This window comes from Talpa occidentalis, unplaced genomic scaffold (genome assembly GCF_014898055.3).
Source record: "Talpa occidentalis isolate TD23 unplaced genomic scaffold, MPIMG_talOcc4v2.1 talOcc4.5, whole genome shotgun sequence".
Taxonomy (NCBI): domain Eukaryota; kingdom Metazoa; phylum Chordata; class Mammalia; order Eulipotyphla; family Talpidae; genus Talpa; species Talpa occidentalis.
The window spans coordinates 48971190-48993425 of record NW_023604861.1 but is presented as its reverse complement, the minus strand read 5'-3'; the positions used below and the strand labels follow the sequence as shown (position 1 = coordinate 48993425).

Sequence of the window (22236 nt, the reverse complement as noted above, 5' to 3'; positions counted from 1 at the left end):
TCTTTCTTTCTTTCTTTCTTTCTTTCTTTCTTTCTTTCTTTCTTTCTTTCTTTCTTTCTTTCTTTCTTTCTTTCTTTCTTTCTTTCTTTATAAAGCACTGGGTACAGTCAGAAGCGCGGGAGGATGAGAGAATTCACCAGAGCCAGAGCGGGGAGCAGAGCAGGCAGAAGGACCGAAGTACACTGCTGAGGGGAGCAGCGGGCGGCAGGAGAGGTCTGCGTGCCATGCGGGACCCTCCTCCAGTGGTCGGGGAGCAGCCGGGGATCGAACCGGCGCTGCAGAGGCCGCGGGCAGCTTCGCAACCCAGCGCTCAACCGCTGTGCCACTGGGGAGGCCCTGAGGGGTTATTTTAAAATAGAAACTTAGGTGAATAGTCATGTGCAACAAAGGGGAGTGTATCAAAGGAGACAGAGTAGGCATAAAGGTAAGAATACCAGGTTGATGTGCTTTCAATTTGTTAAAAAGGAAGAGCTAAACTAGAATTTTCTGAGGATAGATTCCTAGCCATATGATGGAATGAATATAACACATTTTAGACTCGCAGATTTTAAAGCAATGAATGGTGGAGCACATGAGAACGCATCAACTTCTGTCAACGTTATTAAAAGGAATGAGTCTAAATTAGGATTAGGTAGTGGCAGCTAAATTAAGAAAGTAACACCCAATAACAGATTACTGTCTGGAAATGGTAGAGCTAATTAGCATAGCATAATTGAAGAGAAATGTATTTTTAAAATAGAGCAGTGAGTATATAGAATTTTAAAAGTGCATTTTTATTAATATCTTCCATTTGTCTCATCTCAGACAGGCTGTGAAGTGGTGGGATACTCACTGAGTCAAAAACCAGAAGATCTCCTTGTACTTCCTATGTGGGGAATTTGGGGTAAAGTAGATTCTTCTCTGAGCCCCAGTTTCCTGATCTGTAAATTGACCTACCCTTGTCTGTAAATATGAATAATTCTAACAACAATTTATAAATTTTGAAAACACAGAAACCTAAGGTATTGCTCCTCTGTCTTATTGCTATTCTTTTTATAGACTCTCTTCTATTTCAAATGGCCTTTGATGCAGAACCATTTATTGTGTGCAGTCCAGCAGTACCCCTGCCTTTGAATGTGGGTTGCTTATGGCAACCTCCTTTAAGGATTAAGTAGATTCCCTGCCTTCCTCCAGTATCTGTGCCCTGGGCAGGGGCTGTCTGATGACACTGAGGGCAATGGATGTTATGGGAGCTAGGCAGGCTGTCCTGGAGAAGGAAATATTAGAGCCGAGCTCTTCAAGATGCCTGAGGGGTAGCCAGGTGAAGGGAGGCTCAGGAGGGATGGAGCAGCCTGTGGACTCCAGGGACCACGAGTCTCTTGGCATTGCCATTTTGTAAAGAACAGGGGTTAAGCCGAGAGGTAACTGAGGCAGAAACCCTGCAGTTCATGCTGAGAAGCTTGGACTTCACCTGAGTGCAAGGAGAATTCACTGAAGTAGGTTAAACACAAGGTGAAGGGGTTAGGTCAGAAGTTTAAGAAGTCCTGTTCTCGTATTCTAAGAGGGAGTTTGAGAAGCAAGGTTCCACTATCATCCTGCCAAAATAAGTGAATCATTCAGAAATTAAGACTAAATCACTAATGTGCCTTTTACAGAGTTTTGATCAAAAAACAATGAGAGTAGTTATATTGAATGAGTAACATATTAATTGGTTGTTTCCAATTTAAATTATCATAATAAGGTTCTTTCTCTACATGCACAGCACGTGTGCAGAGCAAATATAATATGAAGGAGTAAAGATGGGAAGGTTGTGGAGGGAGGAGTCAGCAATTTCAGAACACTCAAATTTTGATTGTGAACACTGAGTGGAGTGTCTCTGGTTTTCTGGTTTGGTTGTTATATTTGGACCAAAGATTTTCCATTGCTATATAGCATGCTGTGCTTTTATTCAAGGGTCCTCATGTCAAAAAATTATTTTCTCCTTGGTTTTAGTTGATTGATGAACTCTTAAAACATTTTCTCCATTTCTGTGATGGACTCCACCATTCAGAGTTCATTAGAAAAACAGAACCAATAGTGTGTGTGTTTGTGTGTGTGCATATGTGTGTGTGTTTCTTTGTGTGTGTAGAAAGAGAGAGAAATATTTTGAGGAATTGACTTACAATTATGGAACCTGGGGAGCCCAAAATCTCCAGGGCGTGACAACTGGCTGGAGACCAGAAGGTGACACTGCATTTCAGGTGGAAAGCTACTTTATGGGATTTACTCTTGCTTGCAGAGGTCAGTTTTTTGTTCTGTTTAGGCCTTTAGCTGATAGGAGAGGCCAACTCATGCTGTGGAGGGCAAGCTGCTGTATTCCCTATAGTTCATGTGTCCAGATGTTAATCTCATTAAAAAATACCTACATAGAAACTTCTACGATAATGTTTGGCAGAATATTTTGGGCACTGTGGTCCAACCAAGTTAACACATAAAATCAGCCATCATAGAATTGAATCTCCCTGAGGTCATTTAGTTCAAACACACCACTAAGCAGTTCAAAAATGTTTGCTATCCTTTTATTGAAAAAATCAGCAAAGAAAATTCTATAACACTCTCTATTAGAGCAGTCCAACTTAATGGGGTCAGTTATAAGCTTTGCTTCTGACTGACCACTCACCAAACTTATATTTTTCCAGATAAAGCCATAGCAGTGGATTCAAACTGTTGATTCTATAACAGCCTTGTCAAACTGTTGTAGAGCAACCCCGATACAAAACGGGGTGCCTGACTGTGGGTCCTTACCCGCGCGCTTTAAAGGACTTATCAATGCTCTACTGCAGGCACACGTGAAAGGTTAATAAAAGGTTTATTTACAAGGGAAGGGGAAATGAGGAAATGTACAGCTCTGGGAGAAAAGTGGGGGACAAAGTTTTAAATGCGTCCTACCCGATCCGCCGATCAGGAATCCCAAAATGGCGCTCTCAGAGTTGGCCGCCAGCCAGGAGCGGTGAAGCCAGGAGGCGAGGGATGAGGGATCCCGAGCCAGAGAGAGCCCAAGGCCCACGTGTCTGGTTTTTATATCCAACCTGGCTACCCAACTCCACCCTCAGGTCCCAGCCACCCTCCCCTTGGTGGTGATGGGATTTGTCTTTCCCAATGTCCTGATGGCTTTAGTCTGGAGTGGGGGTGGGGTCCACAAAGCCTGTATGGGATTAACTCAGGACATCATTTCCCCCTAACAAATCCTGTCTAAATGACACAGGGACATAAATGGCAGGAGCATCCCTGCTGCCTCGAATTCTTGTGTTTTCCTCTAAGCTATTAAGAGGTAAGCTGGCCACACCAGTCACTGAGGAGTTACCAATGCCTCATACTGTTCGTTTTCTCATATTTATTCCGGTGGTAAATATCAAGTGTGAATGCTCATTCTAAATTATATAGGCATTTATTCATTCAAGTTAATTCTTCTTCAAAGTAATGATTTATTCCAATGAAATTCTTGAAATTCTTCAGCATTTTTGAAGTGCTTCAGAAACTGCCTTTACAAACTGATACACTTTCCAATGAAATTTTTAAAATAGGTGCATAAAAAACATTTGAGCTGACAATTAAGGTAGTGGTCAAGAAGGGCCACACTATCCTTGACTGGAAATCAATCTATAACCATGAGGCAATGAAAAAAAAAAATTGTTGCATTGTGTAGATAATATTGGATTTGCATGTTTTTGGAATAAATTAACAGACCCTCAATCACTGAGAGTTTCAACAAATTGGTCACTTGGGTAAGTCAATCCTTATTTGTTCTGAAATTAAATTCTATGGCTATACTTCATTATTTCCAAAACTGTACCATAAGCATCTTAGATGTTTTCTTTTTTGAACTTCTCTCATAGCATTGCTATATTGTTCTTATTAGTTTGTACACGTCTTTTTTCTTTTTTTAAAGATTTATTTATTTATTTATACAAGCACTGGGTACAGTCAGAAGTGCGGGAGGGTGAGAGAATTCACCAGAGCCAGAGCAGGGAACAGAACAAGCAGGCTGACGATATACACTGCTAAGGCAAGTAGCGGACGTAGCAGGAGAGGTCTGCATGCCATGTGGGACCCTCACCAGCGGCCGGGTCTCCAACCAGCGCTGCAGAGTCTGCGGGCAGCTTCGCCCTCGCAGAGCTCAACCGCTGCGCCATCAGGGGAGCCCCTGTAAGCGTCTTCTTATATAAGACTGGGAACCCTTCAAAAGCAATGGCTAGGCATTTTCTATTCCAGCATCCATCTCGGTGTCTCAGTGTACTGTACACATATGGAATAAATGGGTGGATGGATGGACAGATGGATGGATAAAGGGATTTTCTATGAATCTTACAGTGTTAAAAAAAAAAAAAAAGTCTGAATAACTCCACGCTGACACCCAGATGGATGCCTCTTTCACCGAAAAATATCTATCCCTTTAGATTTTTCATCTATTTAAAAGATTTTCCAATATCACTTGTGTGATATTTGCCAATAAAATATACTTGCTCCATATTTATTTCTTTTTTTTTTCCTAAAATTATTTCAGAGGCATGATACTTCTGAAATGTATTTTTTTAAAGATTTATTTATTTATTTATACAAGCACTAGGTACAGTCAGAAGCGGGGAGGGTGAGAGAATTCACCAGAGCCAGAAACAGAACAAGCAGAGTGACGAAATACACTGGTGAGGGGAGCAGCGGGTGTGGCAGGAGAGGTCTGCACGCCACGTGGGACTCTCTCTGGTGGCCAGGGATCGAACTAGCGCTGCAGAGGCTGTGGGCAGCTTCACAGCCCAGCACTCAACCGCTGCGCCACCAGGGGAGGCCCCATATTTATTTCTTTATAGACAGCTGACAAAGCTTTGCTGAGTGAATATTGAATAAGTGAACGCATTTGGTTTAGAGTCAATTGGAAAAATAAATTTCTAATGATAAAAGACACATTTCAGATTAAAGAATCCACTGCTGAAATAAATTTTGATGGTTTTTCTCAATTCAGCTATGTTTAAAACATCTTCTTTGTCAGTTTTTGTGAATAGAACTTCTATTTCCTTTGGGAAGCATTTAATTTTTGATTCTTAAGGTTTGTTTGCACTGGTAGAAAACATATTGTTAATACTCCACTTTTCACTAAGTTGAATAACAAGTGTTTACTCTTTTCTGCTATTAAGGAACATTTCCCTTTGCTTTTCTGAAAGGTCATTATCAAATTGTGCTTCTTTCCTCCAAATAATAAAACCATTGTTCAAAAGGCTCATCTTAAGAAAGTGGCTGTGAATTCTTATGTAATTTAGTAAGTTACAAGACAAATATATGACCTGTAGACTACAAATGAAAGATCACATACACATTTGTCCACAAATTTAACCAGTTGACTGCTAAGAAAAATTTTAATTGCACAAACATGATACATAACATTTCAAATAAAAATGAAAGAACAATCAGTAGTGTTATCAAAAGGTGTAATACAGGAATACTTTTAAAAAAATAGAAAAATTAAACTTGGGGCCCATAAATCTTCATTATAAGCATATGTAGTAATTCATTCTTGCAGGTTTCTACATGTAGATAAGATGATTTTTTTTCTTCTTGAAGAATTCAAAAAGAATTGTAGTTATGAGATGAAAATGTATTGATGTTACAATAGATTATGGTAATGTTACAACTTTCTTCTATCTTGCTTTTTGTGTTAGGATTGCTAAATGCTTATTTAAAATACCCAACTGGCATAATGTGCTTTCAATGAAGAGGACACTGCTGTATAAATTATCCATCCCCTGCCATTGCTTGGTACCACATCATCTATCCTAGTTCTACAGAGACCACTTTGTTAAGAAGGCGGCCAAGGAAGTTTAAATTTCAGGCAGTAGGAGACAGTTTCCATCCTATCAACCTGGCCAATCCCCTAATGAACCTTATCGTGAATGTTTCTCCTAAGGTATATTGTAAGCCGGATGAAAAACAAGCTTGCCTTCTAGTGAAAGGTGTCCTAGAATTTTTGCCTAGCCAGGTTTGTGAGAGACCAGCACCACTGACCCCATATTTGCTGTGTTTGGGTTCAGACAGAGGTCCCAGCAGAGGAGCAAACCCGGATTTATGAAGCCTCATGGGTCAACACCAGGTCAGACTGCTCCCACAGGGCCTGTAAGAAAAGTCCCAGGCTACAAACGCACTAAGCAAAGTGGTCAGGGTAGCAGGACCCTGATGCTCCCTCTGCCTCTTTGGAAAAGGGTTAAAAGGAGAGGATACCTGTGCTCCCCTCAGTCATGGAGCCAAAATCCTCACATCCTAAAGTCAGCTGCCAGTGTGCCACCCAGGCAAATGGGAAAAAAGGGCCATCTGTAGAAACCAAGGAGGAACAGAGAGGTTGACAAGTTGGAGGAAGTGCCAGGTTCCCACCAACCTGTTCCCTCAACCTTCACCTCCCACTTTCTCCTCTCAGCCTCCAGTTCTGGTATGGGTCTGGAGTGTAGGAGTAACTGCAAGATGTTCAGTCCAATCAGATCAATTGATTGGGCGTCTCTTCACATTCCAGAACACTTGGAAATGGTAATTCTGCCAAGAGTGGATCTGTCAGAGATGATCTGGGTGACAGATTGCAGTTAAAAACGTCATCTATTGAACCTGAAGACAGCAAACAAGACATGCCTCATTACCATTACTGAAAAAACAAGAGTCTTTACAACTCACACAACATACAATGTAACCATGACAATAATTAATAGAGAATCCCAGCTTTCTCAGAAAAAATACAAAAAGCTAAACAGAAATGTGTTGCTTTGTACTTATCAGTAGGATGTGAACTGTCATTTCCTTCTCTGGGCTGGAGTAGTCTGCAGTGAGTTGGCTGCACCCTTTCTACTTGATGACAAAAGGTACATGTTTGGGGGACAGATACCTAGGGCAGAGGTCAGTTTTTGAGCCAAGACTTGGTGAGTTAATCTTCTCCAAGATTATTAGCTATATAATCCCCCACTAAAGTATCTTTGTAAGCCTTCAGGCAGAGAAAGTTAAAGACTGTGGAATGGGGGAGAAGGAGGCAGGAAAAGAGAGGGGGAAATAAGGAGGGGCGTGAGGAAGAGAGAGAACTTTTGGCATAAGAATAATTAGGCATAAGCATTCTTGTTATAAACACTGGAAGAAAGAAACTATATTAAATACAATCAATAAAGACAAGATTATTTGATATCTGAACTTTTTGAGAACTGCAGGTTCATACAGACTGGTGCTGGTGCTTTTTATGGTGGTTTGGTTTTTTTTTTTTTTGATTGTTTGGTTGTTTTTTGGTTTTTTTTGGTTTTTTTTTTTTTTTTTTGGCAACCACCAGTAAAAGTCCTGCTTCCAGGAAGTTGCTTTCCGGAGCAGACTAGCAGGGCCTGGTGAATGGGCTCAGCAGAAGACAAGTCCAGACAGGTCTTGATTGATGTCACCTGCCTCAGCCACACCAGACAAAAGTCTGGCCAGCTCTTGCGGAGGAGGCACTGGATATTAAAATCCAGATCCGCCATCTATAATTCATAGTTTGTTAAGCAAAGCATTCTCAAGAGTTATCCTTCTGTGTTCTTGCAAACTCTGGAGAACCCTTCCAAATATTTTTAAAGATGTTGACCATGAAGTGTCCTCTCTGAGCTGGCCTTTTGAAATAACATTCTGTTATCCCAAATATACACACCATGAAAGTCTTGTAATATTTAAATTATTGTTAATAATACTTAAATGATAGTAATATGTATTTAAGTCAATACCTTTAAAAATTATTACCTCGGTGTGCTGCACAATAGAACTATGTCCAAAAACATTAAGCCATATAAAAGGAAAAGTCACTACCTTTCTTTTTGGTAGTAAACACTTCTCATTTCTGAATTATGTGTTATTATATTGCACTGTTACAAGGGGCCTTGCTGTTTCCATGAGTCAGCCCTCCTCACCCATGCAGTCTTCTACCCTGTTATGGAGCTACTGTCCCCAGGTACTTGAGAATTTTTAACTTACCTCTGGAAGTTACACTGAATTTTCGGTCAGAAAAACTGCTCCTTCGGATTAAAGGTTCACTCATTTTTTCCAGAAATAATTTAATTGTCTCCTTCTTTTCTGGTCTTGTACTCGATAAATTCAAAACTTTTCCATTCACCTTGACAGTGGAATTGCTGAGCCCAAACCAATAGAAGAAATCAAATAATGCATCAGCTTTGAACTCATATGCAAAGCTCAAATTTTCACCATTAACCACCTCATTTCCTGGAGGGAAGAAATCCTTCACTACATCTTGAAAATCAAACTGAAAGAGAAAGAAGCATTTAATTAATTTCATGAATTAACTATAGCCTTTATTAGAGAATATAATTATATTAGAGAATGTAATATGTATTACAATAGAATTGGCTGGCTAAATATCCAAAATAGCATACCTCTTACTCCTCTTTCACCCTGATACAGTTTAAGGTTATTGCCTTTATTACTTTTTTAAACAGGTCTTTGTAATGGCATCATAATCCATCGAAAGACCTTCAACAGCTTACTCAAAGTTAAATTTACCACATTTCTAATAAGTGATTTCTAGTTACTAGAAGCTAAGCTCACTTTATTAGTAAATATATTGAAGCAGTGGGGAGCTGATGGTGCCTGGATACACTTAAGGTATAGCGAGGCTCTAGGGACACAGTCCTGGCAAGAAATGCACAGACCACTAGGGTGTGGTTGGCAGCCTGGGTTCAGAGAGACCAAGGCTTACCTGGAGCCGGTAGCTTTCTCCAATCACTGAGGAAATGATCATGTCCATCCCCTGCTCTATCTGTCTTCTTATCTTGGGGTGTCTTGTGTTCACAAGAAATGCATATGTCCTTTCTAGAAATGAGGAAGCAGAATTCAAAAAGTAGGCATGTATGACATAAACCCTCTTCTTAGTGCTTGATAAAGCCGTGATTCACACCTTATTTGGAGATTTCTCTCATTTGTAATCTCCCTCGCTGCTCCTTCAAACCCTTACCACAAAGCCTAACCAGATTTCTAGAAATGTTGCAGAGTATTTTACAGACTTGAAGGAAGATCTGGGATAGTGTAAAAGCAGGTTAGAGAATCGGCTCTCCCAGGCTGCAGTTTGTCACTTGTGTCTCAGAAATCAAAAACCCCATTCTGTAATTGTCGCAGATGAGACCTGAGCCTTCGCCACCGCACCCAGCACAGGGAGCTAGAGAGAAAACTCAGACGGCTGCTTTTCAAGGCACCACCTTCCTGGATATTTAAAAAGCACTTGGCTCCCACCTTGTCCTCATATGCAAAGCAGAAAATCTGTGAAGTCCTAGGAAGGAGTCTGCCCCACTCCCTTCTCATTTCTCTTCACAGCCACTAGAGACCTGACATTCATTCTGCCAGAGAACCAGTCCAGGTTTCTAAGGGATCAAGGCAAGCTGAGATTGATCTCTCTGCCCTACCCCCAAAACAGTCCCCAATGGGAAGAGAAGTCCTGCCCTTTGTTTAAACACTATCGTGTTTCTGAAGTCCAGGTGGATAGTTGTTTTGTTTTTGGTAATCCCTTAAATCTAATTCTGTCTAATTCTATATAATCTAAGTAAGGGAAAGCTGCTTACTCATTAGAAAATTTGAATATTATTAACCAATAACTTCTTAACTCTTCCAGGCCCCAGAATCAAGCTCATGGCTTTAATTACTCAAGTACTTTTCCTAGGGAGACACAGAACGCTAATAGTCACCCTATGTTTAAGGGCCACGGCCCAGCCATGCCCACCGTTTTGGGGAACTGAAAATTTTGCATTAGCTTTGATAACCAAACCTCTGATCCACCAATGAAAATGTTAAATCCTTGAAGAATACATTTCTACTAACCTTGGCATTAACATCATCTTATTTTTCCTATCCTTATTTCTCCCATTTTTGGGGGAACTTTACATATAAACTACTTTATATTCTCTCTAAGATAATAAACAAACTAAACAATCAGGCAAGCAAGCAAGCAATTTGATTAATTTAATTAATTTTTACACAAACTAAGCCAGGTTGTTTAGATCGTCAGCATCACCATACTCCACCGTTGTGCTGGATACCCCAGGTTGTGCACTGCTCAAGCTTAGAGGATGTTATTCATATTCACAGACATTGTCTATTTGTATATTAATTTTGACAAACTAACTTCTAAGGAGAATTAGCAAATGGTGGTGAACTAATAATGGTCTTTTTCCAATTTGCACTAAAGTACACTTTAGGATAGCAGCAGGACTGGCTACTGTCTTAACCACAATTCTCCTAATTTAAACTCGACCATCTTGAGCTTCTGTATTATGCAATCTCTTCATTTCATAACTTTCCTCACACTAACCAGTGCTGGGTGTCTGTACTGCTTCCACAATTGTTGTCATACAACTGGGTACCTTTGTACGCCACCTGCAAACATCTTCTTGTGCCATTCCCTGCACTTTCATTAACATATTAAAATGGAGAGGTCTCTTATTCTTTCTTAAAATTCCTCCTGAGAGATTGAGGCAGGAGGTGTACTTGACACATCTGTGAATTACATTCCCAGAGAGTTCTCTGCCTTTCTGGTCATCATCAAGTCAAATAAAATCAGTGATTCAGATGCTCTAAGGAGCATTGCTTGTTACCTTGCATCTGTCCTGACTCTTCCTGCTGAGAGAGCAGAGAGACTTTGCATTATGAAGTGAGCAGAAAATCAAAATGATTCAGAATGAAATGAGCAGAGAATTTGAATGAGAGTGAATGTTTCTGGAAGTCTATTTGGAATTTGTAGATCTTCTTTATTACCTTGGACTCATTGTAAAAATGTTATTTAGAAGTAAGTTTAAGAAATTCTACTCCTATCACAGAATATTATGCCCATAACTTTCCCTCCATATTACTCTGAGCAGGAGGAAGAAGGAAAACTGAGATATTCTCATATTGGAATTTTGAGTTAATATATTGCTTATCAATTAGTCGGATTTACTGGAAGAAATAATAAGATGTTTAAAACTGAAATTTGAACACTGGAAAATGAAATACAAAAGCGTTTATAGCTGCTGTTATTTTTACCTTTATTTCCTCACCTACACAATAGGGATAGTGAAGTCTTCCTAGGTAGGGTACCTCAAATTCTAGTTTTCCTGGCCAGTCCTAGTTTATATCTTTGTACACTTACTAACAGCCTTTCAGCTCAATGTGTTTCTATTTGAATGGTAAGTCTACAGGGCCACTGTGACAATAAATGACATTAGACTATGCCTTGCATATGTGTTTGATACACTGTAGGTATTTTTAAATATCACCTTCAACACTCTAGTCATTTTTGTACCCCCCACAGGCTGAGAACATTGAATCACTTCCTGTCTAGAGAGGAAGTACAAAAGAAACTAAGAGACAGATGGCTTCTGCCCTAGGCTCATTTAGAGATTTGTTCTGCAAGTTTGTGCTGTGCTTCAGATGGTCTAACACACCAGGCTTCTCTTTCCCAGCCTCATCTCAAGCTGACATCTACTCTGTTTTGCACCTCATCAGCATGCCACAGTACACAATCCAGCAAAGCAGCGTCAAACCAAACGTACTTCTATACTTACCTTTTGAGGTGTCTGTTTTGGTCAGTACATTAATAAAGAACAGCATTGGTTTGCTCAATATAGTCTCTCTGTAATCTTTATAATCGAAGTAGTTGGTTATTTCCACATATCTATGAAGAAAGCAGAGGCAATTTCAACGTAATCATGAAGGGGCTGTACCAGAGTAATCTTTTGAGGGAAGTCCCCCAAAATGTATCCTGCTGGAGGCAGCCATATTTGTACCATACACATAAATCTTCCCATGGTGTGCTGTGACATCAGTGTGCAATCTAGAGATGGACATGATCTTCGGGGGACCTGGCACTAATGCCTGTCTCTCAGGGGCAGCCTTTTCCATAAGACCACCAACACTATTTATCTTCGGGGCTGGAAGCATTTATTTGCAGCTATAAGAACTCTATGTTTCTGGATTGAGAATAAATTACACTCAATAAGTGGAATTAGCTGGGTCTTCTCCAGGCCAGTTTAACTGGTGGGTCTGAAATTTTCTTTTCATTCTCCTCCCCTCTTTCTCTAACCTCCAGATAAACTCAGCTCTCCCTTCGTCTCCCTGATCTTGAGTTTGTGTAATTAGAAAAACAAAACCCAACAATTAATGTTGGATTTTTGCTCATGGTCCTGTTAAATTTAATCTCCTTGGGTTTAGTTTATTATTCCAGTCTGGAAAGATTTTTTTTTTTTTTTTGCTTTGTGACTGTCATTCTACATGTCAGTTCTCTCCCTGCTTTACAAATTTTCCAAGGAGTCCTTCTCTTATCTTTACCCACATTGTTGATAGAGGAAAGATCCATACTCAAATGGACTTCCTTTAAGAAGATGGTCAAGTTTCTAACCAAAGTTTCTGATACCACATGGACACCCTTTGAATGGCATCCAGCAGGTTGGTGATGCTTCTGCCACTGTCCCTCTTCACTTCGGAGCTGAATTCCCCTTGGGAAGCACAGAGTCTGCATGGAGTGAATGCGCTGCCTTGCCGACAGCACTCCCTGGGTTTGCTACACTGTAGTGTGTTGCCTTCTTACATCTAACAGTGAGAAGAGACAGCTCCAGCATTTTTTTCTGACTTGTCTTTCCAACGCCTGACATGAAAATCACAGCCTTGGCGAGCATGCTGCAGGGAACAGTGGTCACACAGTTCTCTCAGCCCCTTTGCCCCCTCCAACCTACTTTCCATAATCCATTTAGAGGGGCCAGCACATAGCACAGTGACCCAAGCATGAGTCAAGAGTACACAGGAAAATATCTATCCCCAAGTCAGAAAAACACAACTTTAGCGTGTCTGTTCCCCAGCTTGGTTTCTTAAAATCTGTGTTATTATCTATTTTCTGGGCTTGCTAGACCTGATTTGGAAAGCTTTTAAAACCTGACCCCTGAAGAGGCCTCTAAAATTCTTCCTGCCTTCTGTCTCACCAGACATTTTATGTGATCTCTCAACCCCTGGGTACTGTGGTAGTTAGGGGGCTGGTCCTGGGATGGGGGAGGGGGAAGACAATGGGCTGTCGCATTCCAAGAAAGAATAGGGGGTTGCTGTGGTTGATGTTCAGGGGTGCAGGTGAAGAATGCTGCAGTAGAGGAGAGGAGGGTGGGGATGAAGAAGGGCAAGGACCCTGCAGAGTATCCGGAGAATGGACTAGGTCAGATACTATAGATGGAATTTTTGTCCCTTTCCACCCTCCCCTCACCTGTCAGCACAGTGTGGAGAGAGAACGGGGTGAGGTGGGGGCACAGGCAGTGGAGAAGCATTTGTGTTCCGCATCAGCAGGGAGAAACTACTTGTTATTTTTTTTCCCCAATTGACCAACTGCTTAAAGGTACTGAAGAAAGGAAGCAAAGAAGGAAAGAGAAAGGGAATCACCATGTGCTAGTTCATGTGACCTTCCTTCCTTCCTTCCTTCCCTCAGCAACACTAATCACGCACCAGTTATGCACCAGGTAGGCCTTCACATGTGCCTTATTACCTCCAAGGAGCTCAGGCCTAGGAAGTGGGGGCGGGGCAGAGGGTGGCAGGACAGGGGTATCCCTGTGCCCTCGAATCTCCTGCTATACCAAGGACCCTGCTGGGGCAGGCCAGAGCTGCTCAGGAAGAAGATGGAGAGAGACTGGTGAGGTTTATGGTTGTAGGATAGAGGGCTGGGAGTTGAGGAGATGCAGAGGGAGAAAAGGGGAAGAAAACTCCTGCAGCAGCAGCAGAAGAAAATTGAGTCTGACTGTAGTAAACATGAAAAAGTAATGTGTGACACTGAGGTGGGAATCGGGTACCACCTTTGACCCATCCAAGGTGGATTTTCATGTTCTCCCACCATGTTCATCATGTAGTTAATTTATAGTCACTTAAAATACTTCGTATTTTCCTCAGGACGCTATTTCTGTTCTCATAATACCCATGGCTTGACTGTCATTGTCCAGGGCACACACAAGGCATTTGTACAGATCATTTAGAAAATTCAAAGCTTTTATTACTTTTCCGATGGCACAAATGATAGTGCAGTACTTCCCTCTGCCTACAAAATCAATTGACAATCCTATTGGAGGAAACAATGATTTTGTTTCAATGAATCAGCAGCTCACAGAGAAAAGATTAAAAAAAAAAAAAACAACTATAATTGATCACTGGTTGGGAGGATGATTGGTTTTCCCTCAGAATTCCATGGAAGGTTTGTTTGAACGCTGTGGGGTTCAAAGAACTGTTACTTGGTATAATCAGAGAATGGGACTGGGGAAGTGGTGCTTCTGGATAGTCCTACATTGAGTTTAATGTATAGCTTATACATGTATCAACCATTTTGGAGCCTGAATTTAATAAGATGCCCTGAATAATAAAACCATGTGGAAACTAATTTAGTTTTCTTTTGATGACTTAGAGGCACTTTTAGGATCTTAGTGGGGCTGTAAAGATCATCACAGCACACATCAGTTAGCACTGTACCATAGACGTGTGAAAACGCAGCTGTATGAGACTCTGATACAGAATTTAAGATAAGAGATGTTGGCAAGATCCCTAATTAATTAAACTCACTATTTAAACCAGGTTACAAATAAGAAATACCTTCTAACTCTTCCATTCCTAGCCTCCCAATTATGATTCAATTTTTTCCAGTGAATATAACTCACAATTTCAGTGAAAGAAATAATGAGCATTCTTTTGAAATTCACTGTTAGAAAATTTGGATATGTAAGTCACTAAAGTGCAAAAGGATTGAAGTCCTACTTATTAAGTCTTGCAGGTATTTCAGTATCTGACAGTCAATCATTGGTTTTAAGTGGAGCCTTACTAGGCTACATCAGGGACTTGTTATCTTATCTTTAATCAAGTGTATTTCTGAATTACTAAGGCAAATATTGCTTCTGTGTGTTGGATATTTATTACATTTGCTGAAGTTATCATTAGGGATGAAAAGCAAACAGTTAAAAGATAGTCTTTCAAACTTTCATTTCTTCATTACTTTTACCCCAGCCCCCAAATGTTTGTAGACTGAGATTTTCTATGTCTGATTCAATGCAAAGATTGAAAGGCAGAACAACGTGGTGGAAAGCATAGTGATTTGAAATGAGAAGATCCAATTCATGTCCTAATTGACTGGTTATGTGAATTCAGTTCCAGAGCAGCAACTTACTGTGACCTTGAGTGAGTTACTTAACTTGCCTGAACCTGTCCCCTCATCTGTAAAAGGAATATAACAGTATTACAGTATATAACAGTATTCTGTTTGATGACCTGATGCAGTGCATGTAATGTAGACATAAGCACTTGGGCCCATAGTAAATGCCTGAAAAATATTGTTAGTATCTTTAATCCTGGCCAAGTCTGTTGGCCACAGGCTGCTGTTCTGTAAGCTCGAGACACACACCAGGTGTGTATCCATTGAATTACCAGATTATGAGGACAAAATGAATATCTAAAAAATAACAGAGCAAGAGTGGCCCTTCCTTGCTCCAGTTGCTTTCTTAATCTTTTCAGCTTGAAGGCTATAGGGAACAAGTTGGTGAAGGCACTGATTTTGCTTCTAGAAAACTAGGAGTGGCTAAAATATCCCCCACCCTTGAAGATGTTACCTTTGTCCAGATGTTCATTCAGGTTTCATATCACCTCTAGCATGACCTGAAAAGCTGTTCCCAATTTTCCTTGGTTCTGACAATTTGCTGCTCAAAGACAAATAAGAATTCAAGCCAATGGCTCTACCTGAGGCTGTGTGTGCATGCACTCATTTTTTTTTTTTAAATTTGGAATATAGGGCAGTGAAAAAGAGAAACACATGTTGAAATAGTTGTGTAGAAGATCCAGAGGTTGCTTCTCGCTTTCATCACCCTTTGCTGTGACACTAAGCAAATGCGAGCAGGGGTATTCTGCCCCAGAGAGCCAGCAGGAAGTCCTGCCCTGTTTCCAGAGCTAACTTGATAGCTTCAAGCAGAGCCTTACCCTAACTTCTTAAACAGCTCCTTCTTTCTCTACCTTTCCTTCTTCTGCCCCAACTCTAGTGACAGTAAGCAAACTTTTCAGATGTATTACTCTAATGTTTGTGACGCCGTTCAAGAACACATATATTCATTCATTCATCAACTGTGGATGCCCAATGTGAGTAAAACACCATGATGGGACAGAGAATGACTCATTCACTCATTCACTGAATAAACATTTGCCAGGAAGCTGCTTAGTAAATAGACTTGCTTTCAAGAAGCATACAGTCTTTTTGGAAGACAAAGAAAATGCATCTCTTTGATATGAAAATGATAGATGATAGTTTGCTTAAAAAAGTGATCCTGAGACACCTGGGCGCCACCCAGGAGCTTATCAAACTGCAGAAGTTCAGGTCCCGTCCCAGCTTCAGTCTTCTAAAATCTGCCTATTAACAAGATCCTCAGGAGACTTTCAAGCTTATTTTAAGTCTGAGATGCCTAAGACATGGTCCCTCTCATTCAGAGGTTTACAAATAAATTAATCATTCAAATCATAAATGCCAAGGGAAAGCATAGTTCTTGTCATTCATTTGTCCAAGTTCCAGTGGGAGTTTGTCCTAGTTATTTAAGTAAGAAGGAGCAAAGTGGGAGGGACCTGGGGTTAGAACCACTAATTCATCTGAGGTGTTAAAAGAGGGATTTTCTTTCCAATGAAATACACTATGCAGCAAAATGTGGGGAGATGAGCACCCCAGGAGAAGTTACAGTTTAGCTGAAACTTGGGGGACGTGGGCACACAGTACAGGTGAGCTGAGAGTAAGAGGTAGACCAGGGAGTGGATGGAAGTCCAGAAGGTAGATATCAATGGCTTGTGGTTTTTGAATCATCAGGTCAGGGTTCAAGTTCTGTCTCTGACCTCAGCCAATTTTCAAACTTTGCTGAGACTCGTTTCCTCACTGAGAAAATCTGGTAACAGATTTTTTTAACACCCACAACATGTGGGTGTACTTGGTTTATGGGGCTGTTTCATAAAACTACAACTTGTCAAGTGATCAAATGTGCCAATAACTGTCTTATGGGTTTTAAAAATTTAAACTCTGAACAACAACCCTATAAGGTTATTACTATTTCCATTTTATAATGAGGAGACTGAGTCACAGAGATGATATAACTTTCCCAAGTCACTCAACTTCAAGCAGCAGAGCTAGGATCCAAACCAAGGCAGTTCAGTCCTAGTCCTCATGCTGCCCCACATTTCCTCTAGATTAAATTTCATAAAAATCATGGCCCAACACATATATAATAACTTCTTCAGTATCATTATGCATCTTTTTAAGGGGCTGCTGTTCTAGACAAGTCACCCAATCCAAGACTCAGACAGAGGGATTAAGACAAAGGACCAGATAGGAGGACAGGACAGGATGACAGCATTGCACATGGCATGGGAGTGTTCCCACATCTTCCCCTCAAGTCAGGGTGGCCTGAGAGGTGGCCCTGGGTGTTGGGGGAGGGCACACAGAGCCTGAGCATGTCCCCTCACCTCCCACTTCCCCACCCCTCTGGGTAAAAATCTGAGTGTGTTCCAGTGCTGAAGTAACTCTCACTTTCCCCATTTCATTCCTCTCACCACCCTCCATGCCTGCTGCCTACCCTGGGAGAGTGTGACTGTCATCACCGAACAGCTGGTCAGACCTGGGCAGGAGCAGGTCACATCTTCACATTTAGCAGCTCCCTTAAAATCGCTGGACCTGAGCCTCCCTGGTGGCGCAGTGGGTTCAGCGCAGCGTTGTGAAGCTGTCTGCAGCCTCCGCAGCACCAGTTCGATTCCTGGCAGGCCAGGGAGAATCCCACATGGCACGGCAGACCTCTCTTGTCTCACCCGCTGCTCCCCTCAGCAATGCCTTCGATCTGTCTGCCTGTTCTGCTCCCTGCTCTGTCTCTAGTGAATCCTCTCACCCTCCCACGACTCTGGCCTGTACCCTAGCTCTTGTATAAATAAAAAATCTTTAAAAAAAAAATCGCTGGACTTACTTTTTAGACCAATTATTCAGGAAGTATATAAAATTCCAGTTTTTTGTTTGCAGATTGAGAAATTTCTGAGAAACCTGCTGTGATCTATAGCAACCCAGAATTATATCCAGATTTTAGGCAGTTTGCTGAACGCACAGGCCTTGTACCTGGACTGTGCTACCTAAAAGCCCTGACACTACTGCTCACCCGCATCTTACTCAGGGGAATGACTTAATCGCTCTGGGTCCTGATGTTTTCATCTGGGAAAAAGAGAAATAGTGATGCTTTTGTAAGATCTCTTGAGCTAGTAACTGTGAAGTATTTTGCTCCATTCCTAGTATTCAAGGAAACATCAGTAACCACCATTATTATTGCTGTACTTCTTTTACTACTTGAGCAGCTTCTTTCTTACTAGGAGACCATTGAAATGAGGAATCAGACTTCCCCTTTGACAAGCATTCATCAGTTCATCTCACCGATAGAGTAAATTATAGGGGAAAAATATGTATGTGTAAGAAAGAAATCGAGAGGGAGAGAGAGTTAGTAGTGATTTACACCTGGTATGTTGAATAGGTTTTTGTCTATAATGTGGATGGAAATTCAAAGCTTGGAAGAAAGAAGATAACAATAAGAATCTTGCCAAAAATTCCCCCAAATAGGGGAATTTTTAAAGCAATTTCTTGAAGGTGCTTTAAAGACCTTTGTGACCATCACTACCTACCCACCACCCAAGATTTCCTTAGGTTTATCTACAAAGTATGTATTTAGAAAAATATTCAAGTATTAGAAAACAAACTGGAGTAATTGGAGCCACCAACTCGTCCTCTGGTTCTCTGAGCAAGTGACTTATAGCAGCAAAGGTTAGTAGCTCCTAGCCTTTTGGAGCTACTTTGAGAAAGGCCCTTAAGAAAATCACAGCATCACTTCTGAGACTGAGAAGAGAAATCCTGCTTTTGTTGTGGGCTTAATCTCATGCCAAAAATATTTTTTGAATGAAACACAAACCGGGGGAAAAAAAAAAAAAAAACAACAACAAACAACAACAAACAAGCAACTAGTGAATAGAACCAGGATTCTAACTGGATCCAAGCATCTTCTAAACTCCTTAAGTGACAGGTGACACTGGGTATTCATCTACATTTCTGGGGGGAAAAAAATCTATATCTGAATCTCAGGAGCTCTATGGCCCAAAGAGATTAAGAATCATCCTTTTGCCCTTCTCACCTCCCCCTGCCATCTGAGCAGCTGCTCTTGGTTGGGGGCTGTCCCACACATAAGGCAGGAATATGGTGGTAGCACAGAAGAGGAAAACGTGCCCAGGGTCCATCAATTTTAAGTTCCATCTCCTTATGAAAAGTGGGAAGTGTGTGCTGGGGAACAGGCCGACTCTAAGATGATAGCAAGGCAAAGCCAAACTCATCTTTACCAATGGCCGCATAGCCTGGAGGAAATCTGAAGTAGGCCGTAGTGACTGAAACTGGTGTCCAACACTACAGAGGCAATAATACTGAATTGAGCATTGGGAGGAGAAAATACTGCAGAGTATGCACACTAGCTGTCATTGATCCAATGAGTCTGTCATCTTTAGAAGTGTGCCAGAACAGACTGGTAAAAAGTAAATCATTCTAGGTTTTTCCTTAGTATAACCGGCCAGAGCTTATTTAAGAAAGAAAGAAGGAAAGAAGGAAGAGGGAGGGATTGAGGGTTAGAGAGAGATAGAGAATGAATGTCTGCTTTAGAGCAATATTTTAAGAGGGGAAGTTGAATGCTATCCCCAAAGCCAAGAACAACTGAGCAAATTTGGCATATCTGAGGTGCAGCAACTTCAGATGTCAGAATCCTGACTGGCCACCCAACTCCTGATCCATGAGGGCAAAATCTGTGACTGCTGCCTACTACCCAGTGTTCTGGTTCTTTCTAGAAGACTTTGTCCATTCAGACCAGACCCCTGCCAGTCATCCTCAGTTATAAAACCAGTTATAAAAGTCCACTTCCCCTGCCATAGTACATCCTCTAAGAGGAAGTTAGAACATTCCTTCCATCACTCAAATTATTCTTAGATGCTCCCTGCCTTTTCCCAGGGTAAAAAGCCCTCACACAATTGCTTAGACACCAAGAACCTTTTATTTGTTAATTCCTATTTGTGCCCTGGCCTGTCATTGTTTCTTCTGGACTCTAAACTGCCAGAGGACCAGCACCGTTAAAAATCCTTTTGTGTAGGAGGTGTTCAAAGCAAGAGTTTAACAACCAGACTTCTAAATCATTCGCGCAGCGGTTGAACGCTGGGTTGCGAAGCTGCCCGCTGCCTCTGCAGTGCCGGTTCGATCCCCGGCTGCTCCCCGGCCACCGGAGGAGGGTCCCACATGGCGCGCAGACCTCTTCTGCCGCCCGCTGCTCCCCTCAGCAGTGTACTTCGGTCCTTCTGCCTGCTCTGCTCCCCGCTCTGGCTCTGGTGAATTCTCTCACCCTCCCGTGCTTCTGACTGTACCCAGTGCTTGTATAAATAAATAAAATAAATCTTTAAAAAAAAAATAATAAATCATTTTAAATTTGTAGCACTGTTTGCTGAGATTGGGGGAACTGGCTCCAACCTGTAGCTTCCATTAATTCTGGACCTTTTTATTTTTTATTCTCTGTTCTCAAATGCAGTGGTTATCTTCTTTTTAAATCTTTGCAAATATGATTTCTAACTCAGTTCCTCCTAGAGTCCCCTGCTAAGGGGTTGGAATTTTCAATTCAGTAAGAAAGGGAGAAATTCTTGCTGGGGAATGTTTTTCAGATATTCAAAGCTCTCACTCTCTTTGCTTGGGGGTGGAGGGAGAGGTTTTTTTTACTGACACCTTGGAAAAGGCTTTTAAGCATCTCATTTTGTTTGTCTGCCCCTCTTGGGTGCCACAGTGCTGCTCTTTTCTAGTAGCACTCTTCATACCTTAAGAGTCGGTAGGCTTACTCATCTCTGAATCAGACTCTGGACTGTACTTGCTGACTTCTGGGAACTCAGCTGTGCAGCACAAATATAAGACTCATATGTGCCCAGAGTGACCTCTGGAGGCACCAGGCACGTAGTCAATTGTGAAGTGCCCTCTTCCTTTACACAGGGGTGATCAAAGCCAGCTTCAGATAGACAACATTCCCCACAGATATGGAGTCTGCTCCATATCTTCAGGCACTTGAGCCACAATGGCTAAACTGGGGTTCCACCATCAAATGTGGTTGTGCCAGCCACGATCTAGGAAACTGCTTATTTTCCCTAGAACCTAAATCTGCCTGCAAGATAGCCCATTGAGTAGACTCTGGGCTGGACTTAATTGGCTTTGTTCCCTTCAGAGCCACAGTTTATCTATTTCTTTAAAACAAACAAACAAACAAACAAACAAACACAAAGGGAGGCCAAAGATAGGAAACTTTGAACTTTTGCACGTTTTGCTCACTGGGGCTCCTCACTAATAAAAGGAGCCGTGCACAGAATTGAGCACCCTCTCCTACTACCTCTCTCCAAAACCTAAAGCCAGGGTGTAAGTCTCTTCTCTGTAAACATCCCCTGTAGGGTGTGCCCCCAATTTGAGCTCATCTGACCAGTTGAGCCAGAAAGGGAAACTCATCAGGCAGTTATGTGCTATCCACCCTACCTCCCCCATTAGCCTGCCCTGATGCCCTCCTGGGCGGCTTCAGTGGCAGCTGCAAAAAAAGTCAATGCAAAAGGCAGAAAAAGTGAGGTCAGGGAGACTTTTGCAGCCCCAGGTGACCTTAGCATGAGAAATATCTAGAAACAGCTGGAAGGGGAGGGAGTAGAGAGGGAAGGGGTTGTCTGAGGCAGGGTTGAGTAAAGCCAAGTCAGTCAGGGCTCCCGGGAGCAGCAGCAGGGTGGAGGCCTCTACGAGGACAGGCAGCTGGCTGGGAAGCATGGCGAGGCCACCCACCTCTTGATGTAGCTGCTGAGGCGATAGGACTGCCCGTCCAGGCGCACCAGGCCATCGCCAAAGACGTTGAAGCCCCCGCGCGCGGCTACGGGCTCGGCGGGGCCGTGCACTAGGAGCTGGTCGCCGCGCAGTTGGAAGGCTCCGGGCTGCAGGCGCAGCAGCTGCACCAGGGGCAGCACGGCCAGCTCGCAGTCGCACGTCCACAGGCTGCGCAGCTCCCCCGACGAGATGGAGGTCAGGCTCGGCCTGGCCGGGGGCACACACTCAGCCCCCGCCATGGCTCTGTCGTCGGCCCTTTTGCAGCCGACCCCACTGGGTACCGGAAGGTGCCCGAAAGCAGCCGCACGCCCAGGCTCGATCCGTCCTCCGCC

At 42.2% G+C, this 22236-nt stretch overlaps 1 protein-coding gene and 1 long non-coding RNA gene across 2 annotated transcripts; one reads left to right on the top strand and one right to left on the bottom strand.

Annotated features, from left to right (window-relative positions):
• Nucleotides 1-4586: 4586 nt before the first annotated feature.
• On the bottom strand, nucleotides 4587-22236 carry MEDAG (mesenteric estrogen dependent adipogenesis). Its single transcript, XM_037527115.2, has 5 exons — nucleotides 21866-22236; nucleotides 11541-11650; nucleotides 8708-8820; nucleotides 7969-8254; nucleotides 4587-6600 (listed from the first exon to the last, which is right to left on the bottom strand). Exons 1-5 carry the CDS (start codon nucleotides 22141-22143, stop codon nucleotides 6476-6478), a joined length of 912 nt encoding a protein of 303 aa, XP_037383012.1. The 5' UTR covers nucleotides 22144-22236; the 3' UTR covers nucleotides 4587-6475.
• Nucleotides 13078-17914, top strand: LOC119258817 (uncharacterized). Its single transcript, XR_008554212.1, has 5 exons — nucleotides 13078-13174; nucleotides 13352-13472; nucleotides 14995-15165; nucleotides 16017-16113; nucleotides 17594-17914. It is a non-coding gene; the product is annotated as an uncharacterized LOC119258817 (long non-coding RNA).